Here is a 12,426-nt window from a genome sequence, read left to right as displayed (position 1 = left end):
ACAGACGGTGCACAGAGGAGAATGGGGACTGATTTCCACAGATAGGTTAGTACCTGGTTTAAACCACTGGCTTATCTGGACATGAAAACAAGAGACAGGTATGAGAATGGTAACTCTTTCTGTGAAGACTTTTTGTTTAAATAGCCTTAGAATCTCTAAGAATCCCTAATTTGTTAAGCCTAACACCATTTTAGGAAAAAATTTCTCAGTAGCCACATTTATGTATCTAATGCCTTAATAGAGACTTTAGAGCATTTTTGCAAACTCATTGTAATGCTCAGAACAACCACTTAGAGAGTAGAGGTCAGCAAACTTTCTTTCTGTAAAGGGCAGAGAGTAAATATCTGAGGCTTTGTGGGCCATCCAGTCTCTGCTGCAACTACAAGACTGATTTGTAGCAGAAAGCAGCCATGAGAAAGTGTGTAAGCAAATGAATGTGTCTGTGTTCCAAACACTTCATTATGGATGTGGAAATTTGCATTTCATGTAATTTTCATGTATCATGAAATACTCTTCTTTCCATTTTTTTTCAACAATTGTCACCTTGTGGCTCAAACAAAAGGGGTAGACTTGGCCAGCAGCCCATCATTTGAAGACCCCCAGACATAGAAGGCTGAAAGGTGGACATTGTTGCTGTCATGGCAACACATGCAAGGTGCAGAGTTCAGGGAAAGGCAAGGCGGCAGTGCTGCAGGGAGCCCCGCTCCGAGGGTTCCAGGACCAGCAGCATCACTATTGCCTGGGTCCCACCCCAGACCTAGAGAATCCACATCTGCAGGTCAGCGAGATCCCCAGGTTCCTTGCAAGCTTGAAGGTTATACTGAAGTCTCAGAAGGCTTGGCAGGGTGATCTCAAGGCTGGGCTCTGGAATTAAAGGTCTAGTTCAAATCTTTGTGTCTCTCATTAGTTATACGGCCGCGGACAAATTATTATTATTATTAATATGCCTGTTTCCACGCCTAAAAAGCGAAGATGATGATCCATGGCGAACACTTAGAAGTGCCTGGCAAGTGATGCTTATTAACTGTTTACTATGATTGAGTTTCAAAATATCAAAGGCCCACGCACATACTCCTAAAGGCCACTGCCCCAAGGGCAGACACATTTTCAGCCGGTCACTTGAGTTGAACAGCTGAGACTGCAGCTCCCCCAATACCCCCCACCAATCCCATCCATTAAAGAAAACAAAGACACCACAACTCCTGGCCGCAGAGTGTCAAATATATTGATGGTTGTAAAGGGACAGCTTGGAGACATTTTAGGTCTGCTGAGATAGCGTGCAGCATACAGACATGCTCTGTTTTTCTGAAACCATGTCATTAAGTTTGCAAATACATCTCTGTTTTGAACATGATGTCTTTTTTTTTTTTCATTAGCACAGTTTACTACTACAGTTTCTCCTACAGTAAATAAATATAATGGCTGTTTGCAGAGCCACTACAGATTTATTTAGATGTTTAACAAGGTGAACTATTTCACAATTAGTTCGACCTCTGAGTCAACAGCAAGATGTTTTTCATTTGTTTTGTTCACTGCTCTCGTGGGCGGGGGTTATCTTTTCCAATCTGTTCTCTGTTCACATGTTTAGTCGCCAACAGACTATGAAAGGTAGTGAAAAATAAGTCTGTTTAAAAAATTAAACTGTAATTAGGCCATGGGTTTTTTCCCAAGACCCTTAAAGTCAGATAATTTAAATTTACAAGAGGAAAAAAAAATAGGCATCATGGAAAACTAAGTAACAGAAACACTACTGAGAAACACATCTGTAGAACACAGTGGTCAGCTGTAAACAGCTCAGAAGGGTAAAGAAAACAGAAGGTCCTTCTAGAATGTTACACAGTCCAATGACAAACTCTGCTTTTTTTTCTAGTGGCTATTTTCCTACCACAGTGTTAGCTTCATTATTATATTAAATAACTTATATGGGTAAAAAGGAGTTTGCTAACCAGCAGCCAACTCAAAACCTTGTAGGAAGAGGGAGGAGGGGAATTCACAACACAGCCCGAGCTCAGGGAAACAAAGTCTGCAGTTGGCATCCAGCCAGCCTGACCCCTCCCGGCAATACCACTGAGCTGCAGTTTGGGATCTAAATGGAGGGCTTGCTTCCCCTCCCTCTTCTCCCTTTTTCTTTTAAGTTAACAAAGAAACATGGGCTTCCTAAGAGCCAGCACTCAGCTGGGCAAGTCCCATTAGCAGCAAATGTTGAACCAAATTAAAACACACACACACACACACAAAAGAAAGCTCCAGCCAGATGCAGAGCTGTGATTCACATGGAAATTCCAGGAGATGAATCATTGCAGAGCTGGGATCTTTAGAGGATTCTTCCTCAAGTGTCCTCAGTGAACATTACAGTCTCACAAAATCTGAGTCAGTCTGTCAGCTGTGGGGAATAAGGTCCCTGTCTGCTCTTGAGGGAGCGTGCTTGCAGGGACTTCATGATTTTTTGTGGCACTAGATGCCCGAAAACAAAGGCCAGCCCCTCGATGATCTGCTTGAACGCAGCAGCGGCTAGCAGCAGCCAGCATCCCGTGTGTTAAACTCTGCCCAGGAGGCTGGACCTGAGTAATAAAGAAGATAAGATAAGAAGGAAGGTGGCAAATGATCTGAATGAGGATGAAAATCCTCACCTAATACTAGTTTCATCTTTCCCATGTTTGAAGTTTGATTTTACATAGTTTAAAGTAAGTCAGACACAGACACACATCATATGGTACCACTTGTATGTGGAATCTAAAAAAATGATACAAATGGACTGATTTACAAAACAGAAACAGACTCACAGACGTAGAAAACAAACTTATGGTTACCAAAGAGGAAAGGTGGGGGGAAGGATAAATTAGGATTTTGGGAATAACATATACACACTACTATATATAAAGTAGATAAACAACAAAGAACTATACTCAATATTTTGTAATAACCTATAAGGGAAAAGAATCTGAAAAAGAATATATATATATATATATATATATATATATATATATATATATATATATATAACTGAATCACTTTGCTGTACACCTGAAATTAAAACACTGTAAATCAACTATACTTTAATAAAAAATAAATTAATTTAAAAAATTTTTTAAAGAAGGACAGAAAAATATTAAGCATTGAAGTCCTTCAGGTTTTCTGGGAGAACTGCTAGTCACTTAAAATAAATATATATTAGTGGAGATGGCCAAAAACCTAGCCCAAGATCAAGTTAATGAAGGCTCCCAAGTGACTATGGGAAGAAAAGAAAATGGGTTTGTCAACCTGGTACAAAAAGGCACGTGGGACTTCCCTGGTGGCACAGTGGATAAGACTCCACGCCCCCAATGCGGGGGGCCTGGGTTCGATCCCTGGTCAGGGAACTAGATCCCACATGCATGCTGCAACTAAGAGCTCACATGCTACAACTAAGGAGCCCGTGAGCCACAACTAAGGAGCACTCCTGCCACAACTAAGACCCAGTGCAACCAAATAAATAAATAAATATTAAAGAAAAAAAAAAGAGGCACATGTTCCCAGAGTCTCTTAGTAGAAATACACATACAGCAGTTTTGGTTATAGTAATACTATATCCTGGGCTACTTTTGACCATTAAAGCATCTCAGATGGTTAAAATACAAACTTACCTATCCTAGTTTTGTTTGAAAACACTACAGATTAACAACATTTTTAAATTTGGAGAGATTCTATATTACATTTAAAGTCCCAGCTCTCTCCCAAACCAAAGAGGGGACCAAGATCTAGTCGATAAGTGACACACTCCAATTTACTGAACCAGCTGGTACTTGGGTCTCTTTGACCTCAGGTGAAATAAGATTTTACTGTTAGAGCTATTCAGAAATACAGTCTGAACTTATCTTTTAGATGAAGAAAATGTGTCAGTGCCCTTTTTAACATACCACAGGGTAATTTCAGTTCCTCATTCCATAAAATAATGGGAGAAGGAAGAACAGAGTCACTATATATCTGCCAGTACTAAAAAAAAAAAAGACAATAAAACTGAAGGATGGCAATGAGGATTCCAAGCCACAAAGATTCAGTTAACAGGAGATAAGCTACAGAGAGGACTTGGAACTCGCAGGCGGGGACTCCCTATGACAAGCACGCAGCTTTCTTCACTTAAGGGCAACGTCTTTATTAGATCTGTACAGCAATGAGAAGCAATGAGACCCACCTTAAGGACTTCCATCTGTCTTTCTCTATATGGTTTTCAGGTCCTTCACTCTCATAGGAAGCCAAGTAGAGAGCTACAATCAACCAAAAGTACGAATGCATTAACGCTGAAGCCTTTTCCTGATACGTTACCCACCTCCATCCATCCCCCATTCAACCTGAACCAAACCCTACAGCAAAACACACTCCTTAAAATATCAAATTACAACCGGGGAGCTTTAAGAACACAGAATACCACACTTTGCCCCTGACTGACCATCTCAACACAACCCCAAGGGCCTCTTAGGCCAAGAAGGCACTTGGTTAACTAAGACAATTTATGAGGCAAAAAAAGCTTAAAAAGGCAAGCCACAGGATGCGATCATACACTCACATTTATGTTCTTTACAAAGAAGGGGGATGTGAAGGGGAGCCTTTCCTGTTAGCTTTTTAAAAGACATTTTAGCAGGTAAAAAGTCAGGTTTTCTAGGCCAATTTTTCACTCTTCTAATGTTTTTCTCTTTAATATTAAGTCAAAAAGAATTCCAAAGATTTAAAAGCTTGTTATTAATCCTGTTTGTAGAGGCTAATAATAATCAAGTCCCCTCTGGAATGGGTCATATTAATTCAAAATGTTCTTTAGTCATTATCACAAACACTACCAATCTACTATGAGAAGTAGTTAATAATGCTTTTGATTTCTATAATATTAGGTTATAACAGATTAATATAATCAATCCCCAAGTCTTTTACAAACTTTAAGTTTCTGGTCAATTTTTTTGGTACACAATCACTGTTTCTGCCTCAAATTCCCTAATGTTTTAACAGGTTAAGACTTTCCACTGTTTGTTTTGACAAACAGCAGGGGCTAGCAATTGTTTTGTTCTTCAAATTACCTTGAATGTCAACATATCATGAAACACCTTTTTTCTCCATTAAAGCAAGCCTAAACAAGGGCAAATAATCCTTCAATAACTTTCCATTTGTGCCCAAAGCTCTGCAGATCTAATATTATAAAGAACGTTTAAACACAGAAACGTACTGCTTATCGGTGAATAGCGAGTGCCTGACTCAAATATTTTAGGGATAAATCATACGGTTTTCTGTGCAACAGAAAATTCTTAAGATGGAATAAGTCAGAAAACAGGCCTCATACTACATGAGGAACCTGGCACCAAGCATTTATATGCTGACTTCCTGATCGTAGGGTCTGTGGATGCTGGTGGCGGCCCCGGCTGAACAGGCTACCCACCATCTTCACTAAAGACTGGTACTGTGAGCAAGTACTGTAAGATCTTCCGGTCCCTCTCAAATGGACACTCCACTTGCTTCCATGTCATGAATTCACTCACTTGTTTGGCCAGTTCCCAAAATTTCTAGAAAAGAATAAAATGAAAGTTGAAGTTAAAGGCAGTTATCAAAAATCATGGGCTTGGATGAGACCACTCCATTTAATGTTCTCCTCTGGCTTCTAATCTTCTGAACTCCATAATTTTCTTAATTTAATAAAAATTAGCAATAGATATTTGCTAGGTAGAGGTCCAAATTTACTCAAGTACCTCTGGATAATAATTTATAATAATGGTGCAGCTAATTTATTCTAGTCAGCATTGTTATCTTCTTACAAATTAGTAGGGAAAGAGAAAACTTGGCTCGAGAACGTCAGAAGCAGCTTAGATGGCCTGGGCTCTCTACAGTTGCTGGAGAAGCTAGCCCTTCTCTGGGCTCAGATCTTGCAGCCTTACCTCAAAGTTGACATGGCCGTTGGGAAGGCGGTTGGCACACCCCTCATTGAGGAAATAAATATCTTTGATTAAAAGACTGAAGAATGGTATCACAATCTAGAGAAAACAAAAAGCTCTGGTTTGTTTTGGGCAAATAAACATTTAGACTCTCATCAAACAATATAAGAAGTTAATGAACAGCATTGACTCTGGATTACAGAGTAGGCTATAATTAATTAAGACAGGTACAGTGTTTCCTTTGTCTCCCATGAGAGCAGTTTCCTTCTTTATATAGTTTTGCATAACATGAAAATGCTGTTAGTAACCAAAATGCAGCAAAGATGGGTGGCAGTGGGAGGCAGATTGGCTTCACATTGTTGCTAGTTTCCCCCATTTTTCTCAGGGCAATAGCATATAATCAAATCTGAGAGTTCTAGCTATAATCAAAGAAAAAACATCTAAAAGAACTCTTACTTTTCATTTAGTTAGAGCAAAATATTAATAGAATACCTGCCACTGCAGGTACTAAGAGCTTAAGATGTGTGACCCATCTCTCTGTGAGAATCTGTACTGTTTTTATCATTTAGACATCTACATTTTAGATGAACTTTTTCTTAGAGGAACATTTTCTTTTCCCTTGAAGATACTGCTCAAGATAACATGAGAGCACAGGGTTTGTGGTAATAGTTGCTACAAAATTCCTGTTGAGTAAACCTGGCCTTCTTGTGACACAGCAGGTAAGCACCTGTTCTCATGGGAAATCACCGAAGTGGTACCTTGCACAATATGTTGTGAGGCAGGCCCAGGTGAAGGAGGAATATAAATGTGCAAATTAAAATTAATGGCTGTTTAAAAAACAATGAGCCTTCTTTAGTAAGATTTTCCTGCCTCACATCTTTGGTTTGATATGGTGGTATTTAATTAATTAATCAAAAATAATAATCTCTAAGAGAGTACTCAAAATTCTACGAAGCCCAGAATGAACAAAGAACAAAGCTCTTTGTTCTTCCACTTTGTAACTTCCACTTTCTCTCAAACGCCAACATGCTTTTGAAGATTCTAAGTGTGCTACAATGTAAATAATGCTGCAGACACAAATCGTGGACCTATGTTGTTTACCCAAGAGCAGGTTTTTGAAGGTTCCCTAAGCTTATGACTCATGTGGTACACCTATACTAGATAAATGACAGGTCTGGAAAACAAACATTTTGGCTCGTACTTAAAAACATTAAGTATCAATTTTCACTTCTAGGGGGCAATTCAGATTTTTCCCCTAAAGTCATGTAAAAAAAGACAGGCTTTGATTTTTTTTTTTGTTTCATTGATCTCTGAAAACAGCCAAAATGAATCTTCAATTTCGACAGCCCTTTTGAATATACTTTTAACCATTTGCTATTGTCTGGAAGTCCCTAAACTGAATTCGTAAAGATTGCCTCATTACCTTCTCCTTCAAATATTACTGACTATATCTCTATTATTTTAGAACTAAACAGCCATGGTAACAAGGATAAACGCACACCCAAACTTCACCTCTTTGCAAGACCACTTGTCACTGGGGGGTGCTGGGCTTTGGCTCTGCTAGACCTCAGTTTAAAATGTGGCTCCACAACTGACTGGATGTACAAGCCAGGAGTCCTCCACCTGTGGCCCGAGGGCCAGACCACCTCACCACCTGTTTTGGAATGGCCTAGAAGCCACACATTTTACATTTTTAAATGGCTGGGAAAATATCAAAAGAATAATATTTCATGAGCATGAAATTAAATGAAGTTAAAATTCCAGTGTCCAGACAGCTTTACTGGAAAACAGGCACACTCATCCACTCACCTGCGTACCGTCTATGTCTGCTCTTGTGCCACCACATCTGAGCTGAGTAGTTGCAACAGAAACCGTATGGTTTACAATGCCTAAAATATTTAGGATCTGGCCCCTAAGAGAAAGAGTTGGCCAACCCCTGGTATACGCCTAAGAAAGCCTAGTTTCCTCACCTTAAAATGGGAACAGTACCTCACTGACTTGTGGTGAGGATTAAATTCAACAACACAGGTTTGACCTCAATTAAGCATTCCCCCCAAACCAGTGGGCCCCATACAAGGGGACAAGTATTACTGATATATCATCATAAGGAAAATGAGGACTGAATTATTATCAGGATGCAGTATCTGCCTAGTGTAACAGCTTTTAAGCAAGAACTTTACTTCTGTGCCCTGTTCTGTAGTGCTGGGCCGTGAGATTCACGTGGTGTTGATCACATGAATCATTTTATATACATATATATATATAATGGAATAAAGAAACTGTAGTATATATGCTTGTATGTATATATATTATATATATGTGTATATATGTGTGTATATATAAATATACAGACACACACACACACACTACAATTTCTTCATCCATTCATCCATCAATGGACATTTAGGTTGTTTCTATCTTTGGCTTTGTAAATAACGCTGCAATGAACAAGGGGGTACATGTATCTTTTCTAAACATATAGTGTTTTTGTTTTCCTCGGATAAATACCCAGAAGTGGGATTGCTGGATTGATCCACTATTAATTGTCTGAACCACTCTTCCAAGAACACAGCGATAGAAACAATCTCCCTTATGATCATTCCTGTGCTGTTCCTTATGCCCATATGCCAGACAGAAGTCTCACAGTCTTCTTCAACGTGTCATTTCCTCATGGATGTTTCCCTTCAGATGTGCAGCCCCTACATAAATCTACCACTGTAAAAATCGGGAGACTATAAGGGCTTCGGATTTCCAGAGTGAAGGTGGATGTACAGGCTACTACAGGAGCAAAAGTTTGCTCTCTGAGAGGTCTTTCAATGAAGGCTTTAGTGGGAGAACGTCTCAAGTAGTAATGTTCTCTAATTCCCTTTCACAATATTCTTGGCAACTACACCCTAAAGGCATTATCAGTTCCACAACTAGAAATGAATGCTGATGATCAGAAATGGAATGGTGAAAGGACTGAAAACCATGCACTTGTATGAGAAGTGGTTAAAAACCAGGAGACACAAGGACTCACGGAAAAAAACAGCAATTTAAAGATCATTTAATGGCCCTGATGTGAAAGATAGATTTTTTTCTATATGGTACCTAGAGATGTGCCACATTGGCCACCTAAACATAATTCAAAGAATATCAAAGATTATATTACTTTATTCACACTGCCAGGAAGACTTTAAAATAGGAACTGACTTAGGAATAAAGAGAGTCTACCCTCACTTCAAAAAAGAAAACAGAATCCCAATTCTCTTGAATAAAAGATGAATTTTTTTCCCCAAATGTTTTCATTTATAGCCTTTGAGACCCCTTGTGAAAAAGAAATGGCGTATTGCTTTAAATTGGTGGTGGGATCATTTGTTTTACGAACTACAGAACACAATCCACACACTCACACAAAACTGGTTAAAAAATAACAAAACTAAAGCAGACAGAATTTAGTAAATGATGGAAAGGGTAAATACTGGAAAAAGCTATGAGAGTTCCACGAGTACAACGTTCAGTGAGATCTTTGTGGGAGGGCTGGACTTCAGAATTACTTTGGCCAGTACTGCAGCTCCTGACCAAGAGAGATGATTCTACAGCCTCTTCCTCGCTAAGGCAGAGGCCCTCTAACTCACGGAGGTCCTGCAGAGAAAGCCTTGCTTCCAACACGGAGAGGTGAAGAACAGGCTGCAGACAGCCTCCCACAGGTCTTCACACTTCAGGGTACTGGGATCCTCCCATGCATGTGATCATTTCCCAAAGGTTGAAAAATTTCTGATTCGATTTTTCTCAAAGTAGTCTCAGGAGTACTGGGATGTGGGCAAATAAACTTTATATTTTTCTTTTTCATTCTCCTCATCCTTGTTCTTTCTCAAAGAGCTTTAACCTTCTTTTTAAATTTTATTTATATTTTGGCTGCGCTGGGTCTTAGTTGTGGCACGCGGGATCTTCCTTGCAGCATGCGGGATTTTTTAGCTGCAGCATGAGAACTCTTAGCTGCGGCCTGCATGCGGGATCTAGTTCCCCAACCAGGGATTGAACCTGGGCCCCCTGCATTGGGAGCTCGGAGTCTTACTCTTACCCACTGGACCACCAGGGAAGTCCCGGGCAGGTAAACTTTAAAAGCTGGTAAACTCCCTCAGGCTAAATCGAGATAGTTATCTCTGCTTCATCCCTTCTCTGAGCTTGTTTCTTTATCAAAAAAAAAAAAAATAATGTATTTACAATATCTCGCAAACATTATCAGAACTGATATTTTGGGTTTTGTTGAGAAGCAATTTAGCATGTTTAAAAGGTGGGGTTTCTTTTTGTGTTTGTTTTTATTTTAGATCATGGTGGCTGAAGCTTTTTGGGGGAAGTGACTGAGAGGCCATGAAATTTTTTACCCTCATTTTCATTTATTTGTTGAAGACATAGTTTAAGTTAGAAGATAGATAGAATCTAAGCAGAAAATACCTTTCATCAAGCAACCTTCATCAGCCCATTTACTGCAACCAGGTATTTACTTTTCAAATAACATGATCTCCAAATGTCAAAATGACTTATCCTTCCCATGTATGAAATGTGCCAATGAAGGACCCTCTGAGTCAGAAGTACAGTTGATCCAAGATAATGTGAAATTGTTTAAGGGCAGGGCAGATAGAGTGAGGATCATTCATCTCTCAGACATCATCTCTGTACCTTTTCTGCCACCCACATATCCAATTAGTAACAGCAGGCCTAATGCTACAGCAACTAACCTACTTTCTGAACATAAATGACTTAACCATGGGAGGTAAGCTAATTCTTTAAGAGAAAAGGTTACATTAAGTCAGCCATCTTGTGCAGTGTGTAAATGTCTGTTTTCCATTTAATCAAATTACTCTCCAATGCTATTAGTCATCTTAACATAGGACTTAATACTTACTGCTTGAAACGCAACTATGACACATTACAAAATAGTCATTTAAATAATGCAATAATAACATTTGCAAATTTCTTCACCAAGTTCCCTTTCCCTCTCCTCCTTCCACCCTTCCTTTAGCACTCCCCTTCCCTCTGTGGCAAGTGATAAAAATGTCTACAGCACGCGGCCTTGCTTTCTTAGATCTAAACTAAAAGAAGCTCAGTACAGTAGTTCACATTTCAGTGCAACACATGGCAACTCTACTATGAATAAAACTCCTTTAAACCCATACCTTCTCTCTGCTGCTATGAGCAGTTAAAGACCTTTGTGCCGCCCCACGAAGAGCTGTTCGATAATTGTAGAAATTGCTTGAAGGGTCCATCTGATGCTGAAGACAAAAGAGAGGAGAGTATTAACTACACACTTCTCACCTGCAGAAAGTTTACGAGACCTCACTTTTAACGCCACATAAAAAATTCCAAATAATTCAGGCGCAAAATGTTACGTAACAGCAAAACAGCAGCTCCACATACCTCAAGAACGTCAAACTTCGCTGTCTTCACTTTGGCCCAAGTTTTTTTCAGTCGAGAGACTGGGCTCATATTCATGCCAGCTTCCAATTTAAAATGGAGGGGGAGAAAAAGAAGGTGGAAATAGAGAAATAAGAGAGGTCATTCTAACTTATGTTCTGAAAAAGTGTTCATTACTAAGTGGAAGGAAGTTAACTTTATACAAAAAACCTGCCAAATGATTTTCCAGAGTAGTGGTCCCATCTCATACCACCACCCATGTCTGAGAATTCTACTTGGTCCACATCCTCACAATATTTGGTTCAACTAGTCTTCTTAATTTCAGTCACTCCCATGTGTGAAATGCTATTTCACTGTGATTTTCATTTTAATTTGTATTTCTCTGATCACTAATGATGTAGAGCATCTTTTCATATACTTACGAGTCATCAGTATAACTTCTTTTGTGAAGTGTCCAAGTATTTTGCCTTTTTTTTTTTTTTTTTTTTGTGGTACCCAGGCCTCTCACTGTTGTGGCCTCTCCCGTTGCGGAGCACAGGCTCCGGATGCGCAGGCTCAGCGGCCATGGCTCATGGAGCCCAGCCGCTCCGCGGCATGTGGGATCTTCCCAGACCGGGGCACGAACCCGCGTCCCCTGCATCGGCAGGCGGACTCTCAACCATTGCGCCACCAGGGAAGCCCCTTTGCCCTTTTTTTTAATTGGGTTATTTGTCTACTTAGTATTGCTTTGTAGAGTCCTTTATAGATTTTGAGTACAAGTTCTTTTTTAGCTAGATGTATTACAAATACTTTCTCCCGTGAAATGGATTGCCTTGATATTTTCTTAACAGTACAAGAAGGGAATTAAATAATCTTCTATTACCTAGACTGTGGATCTTTCAGGTCTTTCATGTAGATGAACATCTGTTCACTATTCTCATGGAGTAAGCCAGATAGAGACCTGAAGCTTGGCCAGTATTTTTATGGGGGAGATAAAGGGGAAAAAGAATCTTTTTAATGGAAAAAAGAATTGGTGAGAGGGATTTATTAGAATCAAAATTATTGAATTAAATCTGGTAGATTCTCTGGCTTCAAACTGACCCTGACTCTGAAGAGTCAGGCAAATATTCAAATATTTACTGAGTACCTAAAATGTGTA

At 39.5% G+C, this 12,426-nt stretch overlaps 1 protein-coding gene across 9 annotated transcripts in view; it reads right to left on the bottom strand.

Moving 5' to 3' along the window:
* Positions 1 to 1,200: 1,200 nt before the first annotated feature.
* The window catches only part of RASGEF1B (RasGEF domain family member 1B), a 451,463-nt gene continuing 440,237 nt past the window's right edge, over positions 1,201 to 12,426 (bottom strand). For all 9 annotated transcript variants that reach the window (XM_049709378.1, XM_049709385.1, XM_004280155.4 and 6 more), the window contains 6 exons: positions 11,292 to 11,371; positions 11,051 to 11,146; positions 5,895 to 5,990; positions 5,402 to 5,525; positions 4,172 to 4,244; positions 1,201 to 2,561 (listed from right to left, as the gene is read on the bottom strand). In XM_049709378.1, coding sequence (XP_049565335.1) covers positions 2,537 to 2,561; positions 4,172 to 4,244; positions 5,402 to 5,525; positions 5,895 to 5,990; positions 11,051 to 11,146; positions 11,292 to 11,371 — 494 coding nt within the window. In that variant the 3' untranslated portion in view covers positions 1,201 to 2,536. The remainder of the gene's footprint in view (positions 2,562 to 4,171; positions 4,245 to 5,401; positions 5,526 to 5,894; positions 5,991 to 11,050; positions 11,147 to 11,291; positions 11,372 to 12,426) is intronic.

This window comes from Orcinus orca, chromosome 4 (genome assembly GCF_937001465.1).
Source record: "Orcinus orca chromosome 4, mOrcOrc1.1, whole genome shotgun sequence".
Classification (NCBI taxonomy): Eukaryota; Metazoa; Chordata; class Mammalia; order Artiodactyla; family Delphinidae; genus Orcinus; species Orcinus orca.
This window is presented reverse-complemented; position numbering and strand designations above follow the sequence as displayed.